Below are 25,835 nucleotides of genomic sequence, written 5' to 3'. Positions count from 1 at the left end.
ACAAAAATGTGGCAGAGTGGAAAAGGTAAATTAGGCTAATAAGACCCTTTAAAGCTGAGTCACTGCTTGAGCTGAATCAGTTCTTTTCCCTTTCTTTTGCTTTCCTGACTGAGCTGAAAATGTTCTTTGTGGGTTTGTAGTCTGCAATTAGCAGAGGCACAGAACATGAAACTGTGCAGAAAAACACAGGGAGACAAAAATGGCCTGGACACATTCAGAATGGGATTTAAAGTAATCACATGGCTGTAGTTGCATTGTAGTCGCAGTTGTAAAAGTTTACCCTGACACTTTGCACTGGACCTGAGCATTCAGAGGCATAAAATCAACACTGCAATAAAGATTTGCGACTACAGATAGATGACCACAGAGGCAAAGTTTGACATGAGCAGGAAAAAATAAGTGTTTAATTTGGGGATTTTCCCCCACATACCCTCAATTACAAGTTTGATTTACACTGAGCACAGATGTTCGTTTGAACAATACCACCTCTGTTGGGGAGTAACACAGGGGCCATGAATAACCCCACAGGGACGTCAACCTATGAAGACGCAGGAGGGATGGTGAGGTGATATTTCAAGCCAAACTGTCTGCTCCCAAGGGTGAAATCCAGACAGGGAGAGGGCGGAAGTACACCAGCAAAATACTAAATTCATACATAGGGTGGCAATTAACTTTGTTTTCCGTGGAACTCTAACATCTACGACATGGGTCCATACTTTAGAAAATGTTTTGGTATAAAAAGACTGAGGAATAATTGATGGGGTGGTGCAGGGTGGGGACTTTACAGTCACTGTTCAGACTTGGACCTGGATCTAACACCATAACTAAAAACACACACAGACATGCATGAGTGCTGCTTGCCTCTGTGGCAAGACAGCATAGGTGGAAGGTACCGCACAGACAGACAGAGCCAGAAAAGCATGGATGACATGACATGAAAGTCCTGCTGTAGCACTACACTAGCAAACAGCAAAAAGAAGGCATCCAAGTTCATCTCTGGCAATGTGTGTATTCTGTGAATGAAGGATAACAAAGATGAGGCATGTCCTCTGGGTGAGTGCAGAAGAGATGGCTGAGGTAGCATCAGTGTCCTCCAAGAATAAAATGTTTCCATGGATATTGCAACCTCTAGTACCCGCACATTATGCACTTTCACTTTTTTCATATTTTATCAAATGTTCATCTTCCTTGTCAATTCACATGTAGCCCAGATAGATGCTCAGCAGTGACCAGCTAAAATAAGGAACTATACTTACAGGACTTGTAGCATAAAATTATCCCAGTAACAGCCTGTCTTTATTAAAGAATAGGTTACCCAAAATGTTGTGAAAGCAGAGGAATACATCTACTCTAGAGTAGCTTGTTAGCAGATGTTACTGAGTCAAAAACTATAATATGTTTAAAATAAATTAAACCCAAGGAATTAGTGTTTTAATCCCCAGAGAAAGCGCCATTATCGGACAAAGCATAAAGAAACCGGCTATGGCATATCAACAAAATGCAAACGCTTTTAAAAAAAGTTGTTCCGTGTGACTAAGAGGAAAGTGATGAAATATCACCGTTACCTTGGCTTGACGAGTAAGGTTCTTTGGGCTCTTGGCGTCGATTGAAGAGGAGGCACTTTCCCGATTAGAACGCGGCCGCTCATTTGAGACCGTTTTACCGCTTTTGGTGAGCACAGCTTCCCCTGTGTGCTGAGGCTGGGGTTCATATCCTCCACAAGAGACCCCCGTCCTCCCAGTCAGCGAGCAGAAAGCAGCACTGGACAGGCAACACCCACCTCCCAACGAAAGGAAGCACAGAAGAGGGAAGAGGTGACGAGACACCCCGATATTCCTCTGTCCGACTATGGATAACCAGGTGGTAATCACACTACTCTGATCTTAGAGGTAACGGTTAATTTAACACTTTTCTGTTTCAACCGACTTCTTATAACAAGTGCGTATAGTACATTTAGTTTTATCGTTCACTAGTCAAATCTGAATTAATATATCGAGACCCCTAAATCCGTCCACTGACGGACAGCTGCGGCATCGAGACGCGATATTGTCGGATTGTCCATCCGTCTGAACGCCTTCAGGGTAGATTTGGCACAGATGACAAGGACGGATTGATTTGATTTTGGTGGTCAAAGGTCTGGGGACCTTATCAAAATGTGGCAGAAACACCCACTTAGAAGGGATTTTATTTTTCCTTCTAGAAATGTAGACGTATTGGGAGACAACAGTCAGCTTTATGTGTAACTTGACTTAGTAGACCCCTTTTGTGTTTAGAAAAAACTATGGTTAACCTGTGACAACAAAACTGCATAGTCAACATATGGCATTGAAGCTGGTCTTAAAAAAGAAAAAAAAAAAAAATTCATGGAGAGTCCGGAGAGGCCAAGGACAAAATCTGAAAGAGCAAGAAAACTGTCCAAATCCGATGAGAAGTTTCTCAGAGTTTCTTCTTTGAGAGACTGGAGGAAATCCAGCAAGGACCTGGCTCAGCATCTGGCAGCTTCATCCGGATGCCAAGTTGATCCTTCCACAGTCTGAAGAAGCTTGATCAGGAACAAACTTTGTGGAAGGACAGCAGCCAAAAACCGCATTTTCAGAAGGGGAACAGGCAGAAAAGGCTGAGATATGCAAAAGCTCACAAAGATTAGTGGGGAAGAGGATTATGGAGTGAGGAATTGAAGTATGAAATTTGCAGGTCAATCATTGACAGCATGTGAAAAGAAGAGTTGGAGAGAGGAGGAAGAATGAGTGCCTGTAGCCTTCAGTGAAACATGGTGGAGGGTCTGTCATGGTTTCAAGACTTCAACACATTCTCCCCAAAAGAATTCAAGCTGTGCTAAGTGCAAAGGAAGGTCACACTAAATACTTTGGACTCTAAAAGCCATTTTGTTCAGGCCTGACTTCCTTTTACATTATAGACAATTATCATTATGAAAGTCTCTTAAAATAAAAATGTTCCGTCTTCCGTCTTCATTCATTACCTTCTGGGGCTGAGCTGGAAAGACTCAGTCTAAGGTAATCTCTACAGCCTGAATCACTGCAAATGCAACCATAAAGCCTGCAGTGAGGCAAGAGTACTTTAAAAGCTCCCTCCCTGTCTCATTAGTGATGATCTCACCAGATTTCAGCTCTGTAAACCATCAACTCCAGGAGGTAAAGCCTCTGTGGGCCAAAGAGGTCCCACACCCAGGGCACAATTCAGTCCAAATCAGTTCAGTCTGGTTTAACAAATGTAATTATTTTCCATTTCATTTATTTTGTATTAACAAATGACTGTACATCAACCAACAGTACGATCCTATGGCCACTTCACAAAGCAGAAAAACCAATTATACAGAAAATAAATGCACAGTTGATCTTTAAAACAAAAAAAATGCATTGACCTTTATGATGCATTTTAATTTTGAAGCTCTGCTTTTCTATGAGTCACTAACTTGAGTTTTAGACGACTGGTTTTACTTTTTCTTAAAATTCAACAACTATTTTACTTTCAATGTACATATGAGACATACAGGCATCCCTCATAATCTCTTTAGCAGATTGGGATGCTGGTTTGTCTGCTTCTGTTTATTTAAATCATCACTGATCTGAAAACATCTTTGCTTGTTGCTCTTTTTGTTTTCCTCACAAAGAATATAAAACTTTTTTTTAAGAAACTGTTGGTCCCTACATTTTTTTTTGTTTTTGAACAACAAAACCTCTGAGATAAACTGTTCACAGTACCGAAAAAGAAAAAGGAACCACGTCTTCTGTTTATCTCAGCCAGGTCACAGAGCTCATAAACAAACTGTCATCATGTTTACACGGTATAGTAACAGCTGCCCTACACCGATACCCAAACGGCTCAGGTCAGAAACACCCTTTGTATGTTTACGTTATTGAGTAATGTTGCTACTGCCAGGTTTGTGTATTTACAAACCACCAATATACAGATTCAGCCCATCTGTGAGACACCATAGTACCATTAGGACCTTTGTTTTTGCTCAGGATACCACATAGGAAATAAGTTTCATATTCTGACCTTTACAGTCTCACTTTTGATCTGTCCATTCCGTCTCCCTCTGTGCAGGAAATTGTGCTGCAATATTTGAGGGAATCCAGGTCAGGCACATGAAAGCTCAAGCTCTTTAAAGGCCTTTAATACATTTTAAATATTTAGTGCAAACTAGCAGCTACCTGGTAGTAAATAAAGCTACAGCTAAAACATCACAACAATACATTTTCTACAATGAGGTACAACATAAAAACAATCCAAATATACAATGAGGACAAAAGGGGGCATGCAAACAGTGACACCCATATGTGTCTGTGTAAAAGCCTCCACTCTTGTTGGAAGCTGTCCACAGGAATTTGGAACCTGGCTGCAGGGATTTGTTCCCATTCAGCCACAAGATCATTTGTGAAGTCAGGCACTGGTGTTGGACAGTAAGGCCTGGCTTGTTTAACTGATCCTAGAGGTGCTGGATAAGAGAAAGCTCAGGAATTTGTGCATGTCAGTCAAGTCTTCCATACCAAGTTAGCAAAAACTATTTTCATGGATCTGCCTTTCTGCATGGACATACTGTAGGTCATTAACGTGTAAGAAACGGCCTTCCAGCAAAGTGTTGCCACCAAGTTGTAGGCACAGTATTGCCTAAATATATTGGAACATTAAGATTTCATTTGACTCAAATTGAGGGACCTGACCTACACTATGAAAACCAGTGCAGTTTTTAAATGGTCATCAATCCTCCAGATGATTCAAGTTGTACAATAAGTCTGGATCTGGACATTGTTGCTGTTTCCATGTGGTGTCCTGACTTTAGATATCCAGCAGAGGGCGCAGCGAGTTAAATCTGGGCCTCCTATGGCTGCAGTATGGCTGTAACTGTGTAATGGAGGCACACTTGGCATTTAGAAATAAACAGGACTTCAATCTATTTTCATTCCCCTGATGCTGAGAAAGAGCAGACATTCCTCTGCTCAGTGGATTCAATTCAGTGGCACAATGTGGAAAATAAATGGACAACGTCTCAGAAAAACACAGTTCAGTGATTTATGTCTATGTATCATTCCTTCAAGAAGATTACAGATGAAAAAGCCAACAGCACATCTCTGATCCTCCCAGTGCCTAATTTTGATCTGCACTGAGCTTGACCATAGCTAGGCAAACAGGACTGGGCTGCCTTCATCACAGAGTAGTATATAATAATAGCACATGGGTCTGAGATGCATCAGTGCCTGTCGCTGGCTACCCCATCTCCGCCAAACAACAGAAAATTGATTTGTCAGCTGATTACTGGGCTGAAAAACACTCGTCAACCACCAAGAGGGGAGACCACCCCCCCCCCCCCCCCAAATGCAGCTGACGCACCCATCACCCTGAGCCCAACAGTTTCACATGGAGTCACATTTACAGCCCGATAATGTGTAATAGTGCCGTTCTGTTATTGTGACGTTGCACTGTTTCACAACGTTGTCCTGTGTGCTGCTTTTATCTCAGCTCCACTCAGACAAACTTATTCCTACTTGACTGATATAGCACTAACTTGCATTATTTGCTGTCTGCGTATTACAGCTTCAGTATCAGAGTGGCGGCAGAGCCAAATCCAACATCAGGCTATATATTATTGGCTAATCTGAATCAGCCAGACCTCGTTAGCAATACTTTAAGCAGATATTCCGACATATCTGTACCAACTCCAGAAAACAGTGATATATGGGTAAAGATGGATTAATAGGTACCATATGATTTTAGTCATAACATTGTGAACTACAGTACACATATCATATTTTCCACCTGGGGCTGAGTATTATACAATGGTGTAATTCAAACCGTACACCCAGACGACCACACGCAGACATGACACAGGGATGATTCACACCCCTGAGGGGGCTGCTGTAATGGACCATTATTCACATGGCTGAGGAGCCTGGTGAAAGTAAAAGGTGCTTTTGGCATTTGGAGTGGGAGCCTCTAGATCCAGTGTTTTACTCACTTCTGTTGGGCAATGAGAGTTCCATATTGACCCCAGATGTGACTTTAGGGGTACATGTGTACTATGTGTCACTGTGGGTAACAGTAACTCATTGGTGGGTCTAATGTACAAGCTTTTTATTGTTGCCATTCCTTCAGCCATTTTGAAAAGTAAGCAAATTACAACTGAACTTAACTTGAAAGAAACATTTCAAAAATGATTAGTGTTTGCCGTTCTGAGTGTATGTATTAGAGTTTAGTACTAGTGGAAAGCACTACTGGAAAACCACATCCCTTCTTACCGAGCTGTAACCCATAAAGGACTGACCCTGGGCGGTTGCCTCACTAGACTGCAATCCCAGCAGTACCTGTGGAAGGGGCCAACTTTTGCACAGTTGGTTTTAAGTGGGTCAGAAAACGAATGAGGCTTCAGTAGTGAGGGAAGCGCTCAGCGACTATAAAAAGGTCCAACCTGGTCAGGAAAGGGAAATTAAATGCAGACTGCTGGGGCACAAATCCCAGATCAGATGACTGCAGCAAACCATTTGTGCATTACAGAATGTGTTAATACACAATTTCCATGAGAGAAGCTGTAACATATTCCAATAGTTAGAAGACTATATTCACTTTTAATATTGTACATGCCAAGCCATTAATAGATCCACTAACTAGCATGGGTAACGTTTGATTACGGTTACCATGGCAATTACTTTGCCAGAGGAGCAAACTAAGCCAAGGGCTTATCTACAATATACAGCAAGGTAGATAGCAATGAAATGCATTCAGTGCTTGTCAGGGAAAGTTATATATATTTTCTCTGTAACACACAGTTGTACTCTTTCACTATTTAAGGAATGAAATGTTTGTTCTTTTCAGATCAATCACAGTATTAAATACCAGACTTATGGACAAAATGACCTTCCACAAGCAGCGTTGCTGTAAATCCTGGCAATACCAGGATGCAAATGGAAATTAAAAAAAAAAACAATAGCTTTACAGACACATAGCTTTTGCCCACAATGCCAATGACTAAACAGTCTAATTAAATGGTTAGTCTTTACACCAGTCTCTCTGCCCATCCGTCTTTGTCACTCTTTCTCTCTCTCTCCATCTCACACATGCCAACAGCAGGCAATGCACACACAAATCCTTCACATATACATTGGTTCAGAAGCTATCACACAACACACGAGGCAGCCCATCACTGGGTCAGTGGAAGACTGTTGCCATGGCAGCACATCCCGAGCCATGTTGCCGCATGAGCCGATGTGTGATGAACCAGCCCCCTTTCTCTGCTCTGCACTGCTGCCATTATGCTATTTTAAACATAAGATGTTACAGTCCAGATACCCAGATGTCCACATACCAGCCACAAATCCTGAGTTACCTTATATAGTACAGGACAATAATAAAGCCATTTTGTTTTCATCTGCTCCTTGCCTTCTTCCACAGAATACAGTCTATATGTACTAGTTACAAGATTACTGTGCCTTAGTACGTGTTGCACGAGGCTATGAAATAAACGTGGTGCAATAATAATATACACTAATAAAATCTTAAATTATAATCAAATATTTATATCACAATAAACACAGGTAAGACAACAGTTCAAGGATAACTGAGCAAGTCTTTGCAGCATGTTGTGCTGTCCCAAAGCCACGTGGCGCAATTAAAACCACAGAATGAAGTCCGCCAAACAGTCTTAGAAATCCAGATAGTTTAATTTCAAGTGAAAACATTTTGGCCAACTTAACTGCCACCTAATTCGGGAAAAGATGACATCTGTTCAGCTACTACAGGTATAACAAGTCAGTATTTTAGTGATTTCAGTTTTAGAAGCAAGTGATGAGAGAAAAACATTGCACGGAACAGCAACTTGTCTCAAAATAAGGCAGGACTTCATCTTAGTTTGAAGCATTACAGTCATCAATAGCCATTTATTGCAGCCAAGAGCCTTTAGGTGCATCCCTCCTCAGTCAGCCACAGAGCTTAGAGCCAAACCGACTGCTGACAGAGATAGTTTTTTTCCCAATGAGTTCTTCCAATTTAAGGTTCTCAAACTGTTAATCTATCAAAGTAATATGCAAATCTGTCAGATACAATACTCATGCTCAAGCCAGTGGGACACCTGTGAAATTCTTGTGTTCTGTTACAAACATTAAGTGACATTAAGGAGAAAAATGATTTTTCTGCTGAACATCTGCATTAGACATGAAAAGGTAACTTGAACCAAATAGCTTACATATACAGCACTGCACTCATTGTAGCTGAGTGCCTGTAAAACATCAGCTACTGTATAATTGACCTGACACCACTAAAATGACACTGAATGCTCCTACTCCAAGTCATATGCCAGATATGGAAAAACCCACCACACAATAGCAACATACAGTAATGTGATGACTGGTCTACTCATGGAACTGCGTTTTAAAATATGGCTAGCAGTAGAATGATATCATATTTGATGGTTAAATCTACCAGTGTGGTGTGAAAACTGTAACTACAGGAAACAGTTATGATTCTTGACGTGGTCAGATGTTATTAAGGCACTCGCTCACTGAGCGGTGGTGTGGTATGCAGTCTCAGGACATTTTGTGAAATGAGCAAAAACTCAAGCAGACATTGAGTCTACTGAGGGAGTTGGGGAATTATGTGAACCTTTAATATTACACTGCATAATTATGGCAGTTTCACTTGCAACTAAAGTCAAACTTCTCCTTCTTTTCTGAGACTGTACTTTGTGATGCTGTACACATTATATTGTAAGGGATATGGACAAATTACTAGAAACACCTTTCCTGCACCCCCAAAACAAAAACTCAGAATTAGCACACTCATGCACAGATTATGAGACAATAGGCCCCTGGGCATTTACGTGCAAGAGGCCCACCACCTCTCCTACACTTTTACTAGCAAGACTCACAGACAAAGCAACCATGTGGTCATTTGTCTTTATGTGGTCATTTTGTTTTGCAGTCGCTTTACTGTGTTTGGGGTCTTTTCTGTCTCTTACTAGGGGATTTGAATCTCTTTGGGAGGCTCCTGGTAGTCATTTTGTAGTAATTTGATTGACTTATCTAGCAGAAAGGCTAACAGTGCCTTCATGGTCCCTCTGGTCTAGGGGCCCCCTGGGCTGTGCCCGATAGACCAGTTCAGTAATCCATCCATGAATACACTTACAGCCAAAGCAGCACTGTGTTAAAAACAGCTGCACTAATTAAACCATTTTATATTAACATGAAATCAAAATGTGTTAATCGGTTGAAAGGAGGTTGCTTGTCACAGCTAAAGGTTCTGAGCACATTTTAGTACATTGTTTGTGTCTAATGGCCAAAAATAATGTTGCTTTGGGATGACACGCAGTTTAAGACCTGATGTAATAATACAATGATGGCTACAAATTTATCATTAATAAAACAGGCTTCTTAAATACATTCCCAAACCAGACTGCCATTATGCTGCGTGTTGCTGCAGAGAAGTGACTATTCCTTTCTGATGGAAAGGTGGAGGCTCATGAGAAGATTGGGGTGTATGTGGTATCACATTATTGATGAGGCAGACACATACCAGGAGCGATTACTGTCAGTGTGTACACATTTAGTCTTAGGCAGGCAATGCTGTGGGGTGAGGGTTAATCAATATCCACATCACAGCCAGTGATGTGCTGCAGTTTCATTTTGGCCCAAAGTCTCATAAAAAGGGATGAACAACAACATGCCCTTAGGATTTCACAGCCCCTTTCCAGTTTCTCTGAAGCATTATGCTTTGGTTATACATTAGACATTAAAAACTGCACCAGTATTACTGATTTGCATGCCATTCCATTCAACTATAGCTCCTTATATTACAGCTAATTTCAAAACAATGGAATGTAGGAAAATGTAAAACTGGGGCTTGATTGAAAGGGAGCAGAAATTGCACCTCTCCTCACAGTCAAGAGCCAGCATGGTTTCCATGGTTACACAGGAGGAGCCTGATCCATTTTCAAGAGCTGGTAGCTAATGGGTCTCAATGAGCTTAAGTGTGAATGTGTGACAGGGGTTGTACAGTAGAAATGCAAATGGATCACAGAATTTGCAAGAGGATACTGTAAGAAGAAAATTTAGAGCATGTGCTGTTTTGCTTGCTTCATAAACTGCAGCTACACCAACGGATGTTAGTATATTTATGAGGCAGGATTAACTCTTGATATAGAGCACAGGCATTCCAGTATTCCTTCAGGAGAATCAAGGATACTTTTCACTGTAACTATTACAAATACAGACCAGCAAAGCATACAAATCAGAGGGGTTTTTATGTCGCTATATCTTCCAAGTACAAGTAGGCAACCTAGTCAAGGTCAGAGAGAAAATAGCAGCCAATATTTCCATATCTTGGTGCTTTTTGGGAACCACAGTACCCTATTATTTTTAGGATTAGGCATATGAAGAGATATTTTCATACATGTACAGTAGAGTATGCATTTCCAAACACAACCATAATCTATTTTATGGACTAGTACCTATCAGGGTGTCTCACAGTCACCTTGAAAGCACTGATCTAATACTGAGCATGATGAGGCACTTTTTTACAAGAGTGGTTGTGTAAAATGATTAGCAGCTTTGATACCTGTGGTGATATGAAGCTAGATGAGTTCCCCGGTTCACCTCTCACATCATTTTGAATCACCGCAGCCAAGCTGATGCAGCAAGAGCCAGGACAAAGCACAGGGCAGATTGAAGGAGGATTTTAAGTGCAAGGATGTTACTGTCAGCAACAGACCCACGTGATAGAATACCTGTTTAGTCCTAACCTTATCAGGGTTCTGCTGTCTGATCTTTTTCACCTGTCTCCTTCCATAATGAGCTAACTGTTGATTTTTACCTCCATGGAGGTCATTATTAGTATCTTATTCTTAAAGCTTTATTTACCCCAGCTCCAAACTTTATGACACTTCAAGTAAACTGACCGACTTCACTTCCACACTTTTTCTTCTTTGCTCTAATTTCTACTCATCTTTTCTTCTCCTTTAATGCACATGACCGGGCTTGCACAGCCTAGTGACCACTGAGCTTAAACCCCCCTGCATGTGCAACAGTGATAAAGCTGCTAAACCTTGCTAGAACTGTCCTGATTCCTTCTCTGTCTCTCTCTCTCTCCCTGATTCTTAATGTCAGCTGTCAACTTGAGAGAGAGAGAATTAGGTGAAGATGCACAAAAGATGTTAGAGGGAAGCAAGAGTGAGGCCAAAGAGCAGAAAGAAGAAGGGCAAAAGAGAAAATTGAGATAAATTTGTAAAATGTGGGATTCTTGTAAACTATTGTCTCATATTTGATATAAGCTGTTTGTTGCATCTGTACCTGCTGGCCTAATCTTCACAAGATTCAGATGCATTTATTTTGTAACCAAGACGTCACCTGATGCCTTCTCTCCTCAGTGAAATACCTCTAAAAGCTCTTACAGCCAATGTCATGGGCCCTTTGAGAAATCCTTAAAGTAAGAGTGTATCTGCAGAGACTGCTGATGAAAGGTCTTTTATACCGTAGGTCTGCCAAGTACAAAGAAAAAAGAAAAACCAGACACTAACACAAAGCAGAAAGCAGTGAGTGATGTCAGCATGAAGTCTTTCTTCAGCATTACAGTGAGTGTAGGTATGTGTGCGGGGGTCTCAGCATTTTGAAAACCGAGTTAAATGCAATTATACAGCAACTCCCAGCTGACCTTCTCAAAGGTAGAGGCCTAAAGGACAAACTAGCATGCGGCCATCTGCACTAATTGGTAAATGCTGTCAGGGTAACGAGGTTCAAACCCATGCTCATCTTCAGTTACTCTTACCCATTAGCCAGGTTGTCATCATCATCATCATCCGGCAGGCTCTTTCCTAGGAGGTCAGTGTCACTCAGGTAACCAGACTTGAGGTCTGGGTCATCCACATCCAAGCCTTCGATCAGCTCAATGCGAGATGTGCTGCTGAGGCGGCTGGAACAGCGAGCTGGCATTGTGTGAGCTGTATACTGGGAGCCAGTCTTACTATCCTGGTATCCTCCACCCGTGGAGGACGGGGCATCGCCTGCTTGAAGACGGGGACTGGACTGGCCGTGGCGCCAGGAGAGAGGTGAAGAGCGGTTTTTTTTTGCTGCGAGCATTTGTCTCATCACTGTCGTAGGCCACGTTACTGCTGTCCAGACAGCTGGAGAGACACAGTGATACGCAAAATCAGTATCAGTTAACCATAGTCGTAACAATGAAACCAGAGCACACAGCAAAACTAGCTTCCTTCTCTGTCAGAAGTCCTTCAAAGAAACCCGCTGTGGCATTGAGTCACCGTTGACCCAGATACAGAAACTGTGCCATATTGTTTTCAGGGACTAAACCCAGAAATGTTGCATCTTAGAATCTAAACACAAATAAAGCTGATTGTGTGTATCTCTGTGTTAACAAGGCCTCTGTCTCTCTGAGCAACGTATTCAGGCTCATCAGCAGACTTGGTATCATTCTCATGCCAACAGGCTGTGCTTTACATGACCCAACATTACTGTTGCAAATAGAAGAACACCTCTTACCATAATAGAGTATGTTCAAGTTTTCCCATTCTCTCGTGTATGTAGGTCAGAAATATCCTTAAAATGGCTGGAAGCATCTGCTGTGTCTGCCGATTACACAACTAGATGTACCAGCTCCCCAAATAAATATTGCAATAGCTACGTTCATGGGAGCACTTTTATACTTTGCTTATGGATATTTCATCAGTCTGGAGGCTAATTGGTGCCACTGCAGTACTGTTAACACAAATGACATCTGACCCATTGTCAGAAAGTGTATTTGTTTGGTCATTTTATCATGCCTAACATATTACCAGTTTGCCAGCTAAACTGTGCACTGGCACCTGGCAAAAAAAAAATCACACAAGTCTGTTATTTTACTTGCATTTTATCTGTGGTTTTGTTTTTGAAAAAATAGGAGCTATTAAAGTTCTGTTCACCAGCTAGTCAGTAATTTTGTCATCTATTTGATTGTGGGCAGATCGCTCATAACTGTTTTATTAAGTGCTTTTTTGCTTGTTAAAAGGAGTTGAGAGCAGCTTAGACTCAACCACACTGCAAATGTGGGGGTGTGAAAATCAAAAAAGTGAACTAGATGAGGCTAAAAAGCTTTGCAGAGCTTCAGAAATGATATCCATGAGCGAGTGACCATTTCAAAAGACGACTGATTTGTGTCCATGTAAAAATACTCATTCATGAAATTTAAAGAGATATAAACAGAACATTCTTCCTCTTGTTTGAATGTGTGTTGATATTTTCCAGCTTTACTCTCCAAATATTTGAAACAAAGATCTGCTCTCCACCAGTGTCTTGTTATGTTGTAGTTTTGGCACCCAATTAATGCCTGCGTGGGCCTATGAGAGATGCCTAGAATGAAGTCATAATTTAAGAAAGATGGAAGACAGATGTGCACCAAGTGGAAGATCTCCAAGCTGCCACAGTACTGTTTACACATGATTGTGTTATACATGTTTATTGATCCAACAAGTTAGCTAGTGCCTTTCTTTCAGTTTAAACTAAAGACAGACATTGGCTTGTGGCTTTATCCTGTAATTGTATGAACAAAGCACACACGGTCTCAGGGTTATATGTGACTTTAGACCAAAGTGTAATTGAACTATGAACTGTGCAAAAATCACAGAATGTTGATGTTTTGCACTTACCTGTGGCTGAGCTGGGAGCCCCGCAGACTCGACATTGTATCCTCCAAGTTCTGGCGAAGGTCAAGGACATTCTGCATGGTCCGTTTCCTCTGGGATTCGGGGTCTGTGGGTCAGCCGTGCAGAACACAAAACATGTAGAATGTCAAAATAAGACTCAGATACAAGCAGCTGTTCTCCTGTTTTGTGTGTGTTGCGTTTTTAGAATAGTCATGTGCAAACGTACACACTTATTGTTTCTGCATGTGCCCTTCTTCAGTTGCATTTATGTCTGGACTGATGAAATACAGTAGGTATCATACAACCAATATATGTTCACATAATTACACATACGGGGGCACCTTGTGTGCAACGTTGACACTTTGACTTAGACAGTTGTCGCAGGTCTGTCGCCCCATGATGAGCTTATTAATAAAGGCTAAAATGCCCTCAAAAAATAACTTCTACTTCCAGTAAATGGGCTGTGTCAGTGTGGCAAGTGCAGCTCTATTTTCCTCTGCACTGACTTGGTGCATCCTGAAATACTGTGGACAAATGTTTTACTCTAATGTTGACTGTCCACCAGGGGGACATAGTTTGACATTCATGTCACACCAGGATCTATTTCAATAAGCTGTGTATTTTTCTTTCTTTTTAGAGTTTCTGTTTTCTGATCTTTAGGGCATTATCTCAGTCATTCAGTTGATGTTGTAAAGCTAACAATAAGCTGAACAGCAGCCAGAACAACTGCAACCCAGTTCAGCCTTTTGGAACAAGCTGTAGGTATTGCAACAGGCACACTGAGTGGGTCGTGACCATGTCAAATCAATATTTTAAGTACAATTAGGAGTGTTGTTGCGTTAGGTGTAACAAATAAGAATCCTCCCTGTTTCACAAACACAAGGACATGGAGTTTTCCACAGCAAAACCCCTTAGTGAGAATAAAGAAATTAAAATTCAATTCAATGCAACAGCTGGAAAGGCTGAAGAAGAGCTGAGCGTGTCAGGGGATTACATGTCAAATAACATGATGTTCTCATAAGTGGACGTTGAACTACTGTAATTAAGCCAGGTGTATAGAGGTTATGAATTGGAAACATCACCCACAACATTCACACATTCAAAATGTGTACTCATCTCTGTTCTGCAGGGCCAGTGATACAGGGTTCAAGTCTGCATACGAATGGAAGGCTTGTTTATAACAAAATATCTGCTAAATTTTCTGGTTTCAGCAGACCCCAAAGGCATCGAACTGATGAGTTCCATGAAAAATCAATAACCAGATGTTTGGAATGTTGTGTACCTCAATATAATACAATATTTTAAGTGTCCAATATTGACAAGTACCATAATTCATTATTTAAGGTCTGTATGAGCGTGACAGAATTATAGGTATAGCAAGGAATTTTATAATGCCACACTATAGCCTCTAAAAATTTTAATTTTAACAAAAATGATCATTTTGCACCACAACTAGCAACTCTACTATAATTTTTGCATCTATAAAATGTTATGTATTGCATTGTAGGATTGTTAGCAGAAAGCAGATGCTACATGAACAGAAAAAAAATGGATGACGGCAAACAGGATTGACTATTTTGGTGGAAAAAAAAAAAAACACATGCCATTGAACCTTTTACCAATGTTTCACAACATTTTTTGCGAATTACCAGATACATTAGTAACATCACATCCACAAACTCCATAACACACTAATTCTGTGATGCTACTAAGTGACTTTGTGAAGAATTCCAGGGAATATACTCAAACAGGAACCGTGGACTCGGCGCACACATGTGAATCACATCTGTTTTACATATGTGCTGTAGTCAGCATGCACTCTTCCTGTGCTGTGACTGACAGTCCTCCGATATCCTGCGCTGCAGTGATGCCTACAACAGAATGAAAGTCTGACAGCATACTGAAGCAGATCTTAATTCGTTAAGTCCTGTGAATATTGCAGCGCCGCAGGAAGTGCTCCATACTGACCCAGTGCAGAGGCATCAAAAATGTGTAAGGGGCAGAAAGAGAAATCATACTAATCAAAACTGAGGCCGCTTTCCATTTAGACTGTGGTATTCAAATACTATCAGCAATTATTTGACACTGATATTTTGATGTTTAAAACTACCACCTTTACCTGTGACTTGAGGGAGCTGACATTTTGTGACCCTTGCATGTCTGTGCAATTCCATGGCCATTGCATCCTTCATATACTGGACCTTTTCCACTATGATTCTGCACAGATGAGGGCCATTGCTATTGTTGTGCAGATCTTGCATGACAGATCAAATATACGTAATTAGCCTGAATGAGGTTGGCTCGTTCTCCTGTTCAGAGAAGAGTTTGGCTGTATGCTCTAATCTTCTGCTATGTTCATGAACATGAGTCTATCATCTGACTTGGAATCTGTGTCAAAATACATTAATCATGTTACAAAATTCCAGCAGCTGATGTGATTTATGTCTGTCTATTTGGATTTATTACATAGCAGACAGTGAAAGTTTTACTGCTCTGTGGGAAGAGGACGAAGAAGAGAAGAAAACCTGAGTTAGAAATTAGAAGATGCCAAGGTTCGGCTCATATCTACACTAAAACAAGCCACAAAAAGCATGAAAAGGCTTACAGTATTTTACAGTGGTGTGAAAAAGTATTTGCCCCCTTACTGATTTCTTATCTTTTTGCATGTTTGTCACACTGTAATGTTTCAGATCATCAAACAAATTTAAATATTAGTCAACGATAACACAAGTAAACACATCATGCAGTTTTTAAATGAAGGTTTTTATTATTAAGGGAAAACAAAATCCAAAACTACAAAGCCCTGTGTGAATAAGTGTTTCCCCCCCCTGTCAAAACATAACTTAACTCTGACTGCAGCGAACCACAGTGAGAGCCATTATCCACAAATGGCGAAAACATGGAACAGTGGAGAACCTTCCCAGGAGTGGCCGGCCGACCAAAATTACCCCAAGAGCGCAGCGACAACTCATCCAAGAGGTCACAAAAGACCCCACAACAACATCCAAAGAACTGCAGGCCTCACTTGCCTCAGTTAAGGTGAGTGTTCATGACTCCACCATAAGAAAGAGACTGGGCAAAAATGGTTTGCATGGCAGAGTTCCAAGACGAAAACCACTGCTGAGCAAAAAGAACATAAAGGCTCGTCTCAGTTTTGCCAGAAAACATCTTGATGATCCCCAAGACTTTTGGGATAATACTCTGTGGACAGACGAGACAACAGTTGAACTTTTTGGAAGGTGTGTGTCCCATTATGTGTGGCGTATATGTAACACCGCATTTCAGAAAAAGAACATCATACAAACAGTAAAATATTGGTGGTGGTAGTGTGATGGTCTGGGGCTGTTTTGCTGCTTCAGGCCCTGGAAGACTTGCTGTGATAAATGGAACCCTGAATTCTGCTGTGTACCAAAATATCCTGAAGGAGAATGTCCGGCCATCCGTTTGTGACCTCAAGCTGAAGCGAACTTGGGTTCTGCAGCAGGACAATGATCCAAAGCACACCAGCAAGTCCACTTCTGAATGGCTGAAGAAAAACAAAATGAAGACTTTGGAGTGGCCTAGTCAAAGTCCTGACCTGAATCCAATTGAGATGCTGTGGCATGACCTTAAAAAGGCAGTTCATGCCCGAAAACCTTCCAATGTGGCTGACTTACAACAATTCTGCCAAGATGAGTGGGCCAAAATTCCTCCACAGCGCTGTGGCAGACTCATGGCAAGTTATCGAAAACGCTTGATTGCAGTTGTTGCTGCTAAGGGTGGCCCAACCAGTTATTCGGTTTAGGGGGCAAACACTTATTCACACAGGGCTTTGTAGTTTTGGATTTTGTTTTCCCTTAATAATAAAAACCTTCATTTAAAAACTGCATGATGTGTTTACTTGTGTTATCGTTGACTAATATTTAAATTTGTTTGATGATCTGAAACATTACAGTGTGACAAACATGCAAAAAGATAAGAAATCAGTAAGGGGGCAAATACTTTTTCACACCACTGTATATTGTGTTATGCCTTATCTTGTGATGAGGCAGTGGTGTACAATGTCCCAGCATTATAGGACAGCCACAGAGCAAAAACATTCTTTGAAAATTTAATAAATGAGCCTATTAACTAAACTGACCATTTTTGATGCCATATTGACAAAGAGATCCTCTATATTCAGAAATAAAAGCATCCTTTCAGTGAGCTCATAATGAGATATGCTGCAGAAGCAGAGTGCAGCATTAAGAAGGCCTTACGGCAGACTATGAATATAATGAGCTATTTAAAGCGACAAACATGTCCACTGTACATGTACAGTAAGGAAATGGAAAATATTCCAGTCTAATTACGCAGAAAAGTGTTAACGCTGTCCTAGCTACAAAACATCGATATTACTATAGCTAGAGATATTTTCTTCATCTGTTACTGATCAATTCAATGCAATAATCAATGTTGCAATTGTTTTCAGTCCCCCCCCCGTCTCCAAGTTGTTTCAGTTTTGGCGGCTGTTTTCTTTCATGGACACACGGCACTTGCCTCGTGTCAAAAGCCCACATGGGATTATCATTTAAATGATAAATAATTCATTAAGATGGTGCTCTCTGGTATCTTGCACCGCTGGACTTCAGGGTGACTAGCATGAGAGACAGATGTCCATGTAGGCTAACGAGGCATGGATAACAGATTAAATCACCACTGATGTGTTCATTAAGGTACAACAGGAACATGCACTTCTGGTGATACTGAAGCAATGGAAAAAACATTACAACATGAAATGCTTGCTGGCATTTGACATGCTTGAACTATTTTTTTTATATGAGTTTGTGTGTCAATGATTTAACTTTTGTTGCACTGTAAAATTTCAGTACTTTAAATTAGAAAACCTGTCAAAGCTGTGATCAGAACCCAGGGCAATGTATAAGGTCTGAAAGAAAATAAAAGAAAGGTGTAAAAGCTGAGAAGGAAACAGGATTTGAACCTTAATGCATCTCCACAAGTAATGACACCTCCTGTCATGTGACTAAAATACAGCAGCAGCAGAGATATGCTTTCATACACACAGAAAAATAACCAAACAAAAGATGACATCACCATCTTATGGTCAATACCCTGAGCCCCTCCTATTGATAAACCTGACCTCCACCTCCAGAGAGAAAGCTATTTTCGCTGCTGTTTGCACAACTGTAGTACACAGGGTGTAAACCATCTGTCGGTGCTCTACAGATGAATGACGCTGGGAGGAGGCTAAAAATGTGTCTACTGTATGTGGCTGAAATTAATTCAATATGGCATGCCGTCTTCTCCATCTCCAAGCATGCGTGGGGGAGTAAATGGACCTGAGTGAATCGGCACATGTTGCAGCAAATGAGAGCTGCTGACAGCAGAGCAGTGTATTGGTCACATTCCCCAATCCCTCAGGCTTTTTTCATGAAATTAGTTGGCAATATTATGACAGGAAGAAAGCACATTTTATACATTCAACCCCACCAAACTACAGACACTGGACTAACATGCTGGAGGAAAAACAATAGAGCATCATTAGAGATTTGGCATTCAACTAACCACTGAGCATTAAATGCCAGGCTGAGGAAGCATTCAATAAAATAATAAGACCATGTTTTGCAAGCACAATGAGGGTGTTAAAGCCACCCCCCCCCCCCAGTTAGTGATTGGCATAAAATCCATTCAGGGGGAATATTGGTTTGCAGCAGCAAGCAGAAGCAGTGTGCAGTGTGGTAGCTGTATGAAAGGGGGCGTGATGCTGACTTTGAGAAGCACTGAGAAACTGTACAGGCAGGGCGTCCATTTGTGGCACATGGCAGCCACTGGTACTGTAGGCCGCCTGGTGCAGTATAGGTATCAAGACTATTCAGTACTCAGCCGTACTCACCTAATATCTGACTGAAAAGCAGCTGCTCCAGATCACCCAGCACTGTCACTACCAGCTCTGGGTCCACCTTCAGAAAGGGCTTGTCCCCTCCTTCCTCCCCCTGGCCTTTGGAACCAGACTCCCCTCCAGCTCCGGCTTCCTGCTTCTTTGCACTGACCTTTGCCTTACTGCAGAGGATCTCATCATCTGACTTCCCATCCTCAGGTGCCTTGCTCAGAGGCTTTACCTCAGCATAAGGCCCACGAGGTATGCGGCTCTGCTTGCTCAGGGCAGAGGGAGCAGCCAGAGGGCTGAAGGGCTTGGGTTTGCCCTGGAACAGTGAATGCTCAGATTTGGACAGGTTTCGAGAGAGAGGGGCAGCCCCTCCACCATTGCTGCCACCTCCCGCTGTCTTTGGCTTTCCCATCTTAGCCTGCCCTGCTCCAGGCTTGGCCATGTCATCACACCACTTTGGCTCATAAAGGTGCAACTTCTTCTCTGCATCAGTGAGTACAGCCAGGTTTGTCATAGACCTCTGCTTGCGGAGACTGGAGGGCACTGGTAGCCTGCCCTCAGAGCTGCCTGCCCGGTAAACCTTCAGTTCACTCCGCTGTGTGCTCTGGGGCACTCCAGACTTGGCCCTCTTAGCTGCCACGCCAACTCCTTTGCCATCTGCTTGGCTGTATGCCTTTGTGCTATCCGTCCTTTCCATCTTCAAATCTCCTTCTCGGCCTTTCACACTATTTCCAAGCATGCCTCCTGCATGAGACCCTATAGAAAAGCATCAGCAGGGAGAAAGCTGGGCTTCCTTATTTAAAGCCTTCTCCTTGTGCAAAAAAAAACACACACATACAGTGCTTCCTTTTAGGCAATCCTGCAGCCTCGTCTTCCTCTCCTCTTTCTTTCCCTCTTCCCTAATGACAGGCTGCTGCAGCTGCAGCTGTTGCAGTGCTGTCCCGGCGCTCCCTTTCTCTCCTTCTCTCCTGTCCTCCTCTCCTCTGTTTTTCCACACTCCTCCCTTCAGCACACCCTACTGTCGCTGAACCACGCAGCAGCAGAATGACAGCGGCGGCAGACGCCTCCTCCCCCTTCTTTCTGCTGCCTCTCCCTTGTCTCCGACTTCCCTCCCAATCCCCCCCCCCTCCTTTTCCCTTGATTTAGAGATGCTTTGGTGTTTCTCAGCAGAATATGTGAAATACAAGAGAGTGATGAGAGACAGTCTGCTTGGCTTTTAAAATCTGGCACCATTCTCCCGTGACATACCATGGTTTCCCACCATCTCCTCTGATTCCTTTGTTCTTCCCCTCCCCCTCCCTCACTACGAGTATTCCCTGTTCAATGCAGTCAATATGATGCACGATTTGTGATGTTGGTAGAAGTGTTATGAATGTGTGAATTGATAGCTAAACAAACACCAAACAAACCACAGCATGAGTTTAATATCAAAATCCCACACAATGCAACACTGGAGAATCCAGATTATCTCTTGATCCTGTCTGAGCTTTCTTACACTATCAACTGCAGATATACAGTCAGATAAATCAGCTGTGTGCTGACCTGCCATAAATGGACAAGTATATTCTTGTCATACTATATAAATAATGATGATTATGTACACGATATGTTAACATTGTTAAACTAAAGAATATGATCGTGTAGTTGTCCACTACTTGCAAAAGGAGAAAAAAATAAGTCTTCAAATCCCAATAAAATCTACTGGTGACTTCACTCTTACTGAGGGAGCAAGCGACAAGATGTGCCAGCATAAGCAGCAACACGCCCAAAACCACACTTTGAAAATATCTTCAAATCAGTGTAAGACACGCACAAAAACACACGTGGCTGTGTTAAATTGAAAATCCAGTCACATCATTTTCTGCAGGGGATTTTTTGCTGACATATGAGTGTAATCATTTTTTTTAAATATTCCACACAACCGTCTCCCAGGAGGATTGAGGAGGCTCTGCAGCCCTTGCAAGCGGCACTGCTCCATGGAAACCACCCTCTCTCATCGCCTGCACGTCATCTGCACCAGACCTCACTGCTCCGCACAAACATAGCTGCAAAAGAAACATTTACCTTTTTCATAAACTACCGATACTGCTCACATGTTATGTACTCATCAAGAATTTCTTTATCAAATAAAATACATAAACCAAATGCAGTGCTTTGGAAGAGATTTTTCCCCTATTCTTATGAAGTGAAAGATAGAGTTGCACTTTTTGAGATGCTAGATGGTGCAAATCCTCTGGACATATTGTGTGACTGACCCATTAGTGTCAACGCATGCATAGAGGGTACCACTACAACTCCTGCAACAGGTTTGCAACACACTCTCCTGCATTTTCTATTTAGGTGACACACTGATGAGCGCTGTCGAGCCATAGCCGACCCGGACATCTGTGCGGAGTTTGCATGTTCTCCCTGTGCCCTACGTGGGCTCTCTCCGGGTACTCCAGCTTCCTCCCACAGTCCAAAGACAAGCAGCTTATGCTGATTGGTGACTCTAAATTGCCTGTAAGAGTGAGCCTGTGTGTGGTTGTCTAAGTGTCAGCCCTGTGATAGACTGGCGACCTGTCCAGGGTGGACCCCCCACCTCACACCCAGTGTCAGCTGGGATTGGCTCCAGCCCCTGTGACCCTCATTAGGATAATCAGTACTGATAATAGATGGATGCCACTGTTATATAAGCACTTTTTAACCAACACTATAAACCACTTTATTGTATTCTATCCCACATTACATTAAAGGCACTAACTTTTAACTATATTCTGTTTGTTTTATCCACTACAGTTTGTGGACTACTGAGATTGTTTGACCTGGCAATTATTCTCTGGAAACAAAGTCGTGTCTTGATCCTCATGAATTCCAAGGCTCCCCTGGTGACTCCACATCACTGACCTTACTCCTAGGATGCAGTGAGTAGCTCATTTCTTTCGGAGGTGGGGGATTTTTTTAATGAATCACAAGATAAGAAATTCCAACATTGCTAAATTTCCTGCAGCATACAGACATTTTAATAAGCACATGTTGCACCAGATAGAAATGACGGGGGCATCTATCAGGACCTGGGTACATATTTTAACGTATGGATTTTAGAAGGTCTAGTGATTCAGTCGATCATTTGAACGTTTTGGTCCAGACTGAAATATCTACAGTAACTACTGGATGGACAGTGATGTACAAACATTCATGAGCCCCAACGGATGAAATCTGATGATTCTGGTGATCCTCCTGACTTTTCCTACATTTTTGTTTTTTAGTAAACAGTCTCAGCAACTATTGATGCACCAGTCTCCTTTTAAGTTGTCAATAGCTAACTTCAGTAACTGTCCCCATGATGCTAAAATGAGGCTTTAACCACAGTGAATTTTTTCAAAATGCAGCATTCCTTTGGTAAAGCGCCACCACTTCTTAGGGACTGTGGTCATTAATTTGGTTTCTTTCACATCTGGATTTGATTCTCCAACTGGCCATTTGTGTGTGTGTCTGTGTGTATATATGTATGCAATAGCAGGACACTTACACAGCTGTCTGCTATGCATTTTTCCTGGATAGCACATGTAATCATTTTGAGGCTGCTCAGCTGCTAAATGATTAAGGGAAACAGGACCTCCACATGTGCTCAGATCAGAAAACTTCAGAGGGCAACAATGCAAACATGCACAAGTAGAACATATGATGCTAATGGCACAACTAAATATGTTGCTCAAGTCATGTGCTAATTAATGCTCTTACAAAAGCCTCTCATTTGAGATCTCATGGAATCATTGTGCAAGCTGGAATGTTTCCAGTTTCCAAATTCCCGTCATATGCTGAGAAATAGTCTTTTCACAGTGATCATGAGCTGCAGGAAACTACAGCAAAGACGAAACCATCCTGCCTGAATATAAATGTCTGCCACAGAGACTGGAACAGTTTTTCCTCTAGTTCCAAAACCATCATATAAGACTTTTTCGGCACAAATCCTGGCTGAGCTTTATTTTCTGCTGATGTGTCTACTGAATGGAATCGTTATTACAGTGACCTTTATTTCATTTACTAACTTGTAGTTGAAGCAGGACAACAGCTTTCAAAGATGCATCTCTGTGCAAAAAGCCATAATTTAAACATCTTCAGGTCTGTCCTGCTTGGACGAGAGGATCTCCCAGACAGGAGGTGAAAGCCGATCCTCCCATCATGCCATTCTCTCTCAGTACTACATCTGTCCAGCCTAAGCTGAAGGCCACTCAGTCTCTGGTCTCCCCTCTCCCTAAGGAGGCTGGCTAAAGGCTCTCGCCCCACAAAGCCATTAAAGATAATTAAGAAGCCAGTTAGAGGTTTTAATAACAGCCCAGTGCAGTTATACTGTAGGAGATAAATTACTAAACTCAGTGCATGTTGGTTGATTGGGAACAATAAATACATCAGACATGTTAGCAAAACAGAGTAGAGGAATGTAGTCACTGAAAGTAATTCTTGATGCCGTTTAATTAGTTGTGATAGTAACCAAAAACAGAAATGAATCAACTAAATTGCCTTCTTATATCTGCCTAGTTTTGTGATTTCTGTGATTATTGTTATGGCCTATATGCTTCCGGTTGTTCCTTATGTGTGGGTCACTGTTTATTTTAGCTCAGAGGAAGGCACGTGCTAGCCGAAACGTTAGCTCATGCTGTGAATAAAGCTTCTGCTGCTTACTGTCAGTAGTGCTCCTGTTTCTGTAAGCTATTGCTTGATCACTTGAGTTTTGTACGTTTTGTACGTTTTGAGCAGTTGAGCACACCCTCATTTGCTGTGAGCGTGCACAAGCTACAGGTTTTCTGATTATCATGAAGGTTACTTCCTGGCCACACTGCACTTTGTTTTGAAAATACCCATTTGTACACTAAAAACTCTAGAGATAACCATCTGAAACATCTGCTAACATGGCTCTTAAGGTGGCTTTTTTTTAAATCTTCACTCTCGATTAGAAGAGAAGATCAATAATAACGTGTGATGTTTGACAGGTGAGCTACAGATATCTGGTCTGAGATATGGAATGAAGTTTCTCTAAAAATGATCAATGGCAGGTTTTAACATTAAATGATGACAATAAATGCGGTACACTGATCATTCTAATGTAAACTCACACTACAACCATGTTGAAGTACTAATTTTGTTTTTGTCACAGCTGTTACCTCAGAGTCAGACAGTGTGTGCTGACTTAATATCACTTATTTCCAGTGGATCTTAAATTATGCTATGATATCTATAATGCATGTAAACACAACGGTGCACAATGGCACATCAGAGACCCAAAAACATTTAAGACACAGTGCTGCATTAACAGTGTGGTGTGATTTGAGAAGGGTCCTTTCTGCCACGCGTCGGTGTTTTCCCACATGCACATAAAGCAAGAAGAGAAATATTTTAGGAAGTTGTGGTTTACATAACAGGTGGTACACAGAGTATGAAGTTCTTATTGTGTGTTGGCGACATCTCTGGCAAGAACAACTGCCACGCTGAGGCAAGTGTCGACAGCCAGCCATATTACAGTCTGGGTAGTACAGGATGTGGCGCGATGCCACTGGAAAAACAGGGCTTTGTATAACCAGCTGTTGAAGTCTGTGAAAAAGTTTTGTTTGCAAAACCCTAATAATGTGTTGCAGTATAACAACACTACAGAGTGAGGGACGAGACCTTTTAAAGGACTTGAGAGATTTGATAGGTGACAAAGTGTCAGTGTTACTGGTTCCCAACTTCTTTGACTTGTGACCCCTTAAAACGAAGCCATGCACAGTATGTGCGTGACCCTTCATCACGTCACATACTGTATGCTGCAGCTATATGCACTTATCTTTTGTGTACTTTATGCCTTTGATAGCTGGCATCAACCCTTCATCACGTCACATACTGTATGTTGCAGCTATATGCACTTATTTTTTGTGTACTTCATGCCTTTGATAGCTGACATAAGAGGAGTGACAGGAAACTACTGAAGGGATCAGAGCGATGCAACAAACCCCCAGACTGGACACAAAGTCAGGACATTGCAGTTTATTGCCAGTGTCTGAAAACGTGACTTTTGATTGTCAGTATTTGTTCATGAATGACTAAGCAGCATCACAGTCAAAATATTTTTACATATATAATGCATTCAGAGTTTCAAAAACATTGTTTATTACCTTTGTTTGGACTGTATCACATTTGATCAACAGTGACCAAATCATCCATCAAATTCATATTTAAATCTTGCTAAACTGTGGTTGGTCTGTGGATGTATAGGACACCATTTGTAACTTAGCCCTGCCCACTGCAAACCAGAGACTATAGAAAAAACATATACAGAAATGTCTCATGTCAAGTAACCAGAACTGTTCTACCCCT

The 25,835-nt window shown here is 41.7% G+C and overlaps 2 protein-coding genes across 2 annotated transcripts in view; both read right to left on the bottom strand.

The window, feature by feature from the left end:
• LOC109960892 (neuron navigator 1-like) overlaps positions 1-20,474 on the bottom strand; it is a 42,489-nt gene extending 22,015 nt beyond the window's left edge. The window contains 4 exon segments of the mRNA XM_020601365.1: positions 11,770-12,069; positions 12,071-12,124; positions 13,640-13,742; positions 19,509-20,474. Of these exon segments, the coding sequence (XP_020457021.1) occupies positions 11,770-12,069; positions 12,071-12,124; positions 13,640-13,742; positions 19,509-20,241 (1,190 nt within the window). The 5' untranslated portion in view covers positions 20,242-20,474.
• Positions 20,475-20,937: 463 nt separating this feature from the next.
• The window catches only part of LOC109960947 (uncharacterized), a 29,938-nt gene continuing 25,040 nt past the window's right edge, over positions 20,938-25,835 (bottom strand). The window contains exon 4 of the mRNA XM_020601482.1: positions 20,938-21,547. Within this exon, the coding sequence (XP_020457138.1) occupies positions 21,510-21,547 (38 nt within the window). The 3' untranslated portion in view covers positions 20,938-21,509. The remainder of the gene's footprint in view (positions 21,548-25,835) is intronic.

The sequence above is a fragment of the Monopterus albus genome, unplaced genomic scaffold (genome assembly GCF_001952655.1).
Source record: "Monopterus albus unplaced genomic scaffold, M_albus_1.0 scaffold1.1, whole genome shotgun sequence".
Lineage (NCBI taxonomy): Eukaryota > Metazoa > Chordata > Actinopteri > Synbranchiformes > Synbranchidae > Monopterus > Monopterus albus.
Note: the sequence above shows the minus strand (reverse complement) of the source record. Positions and strands in the feature narration are given on the sequence as shown.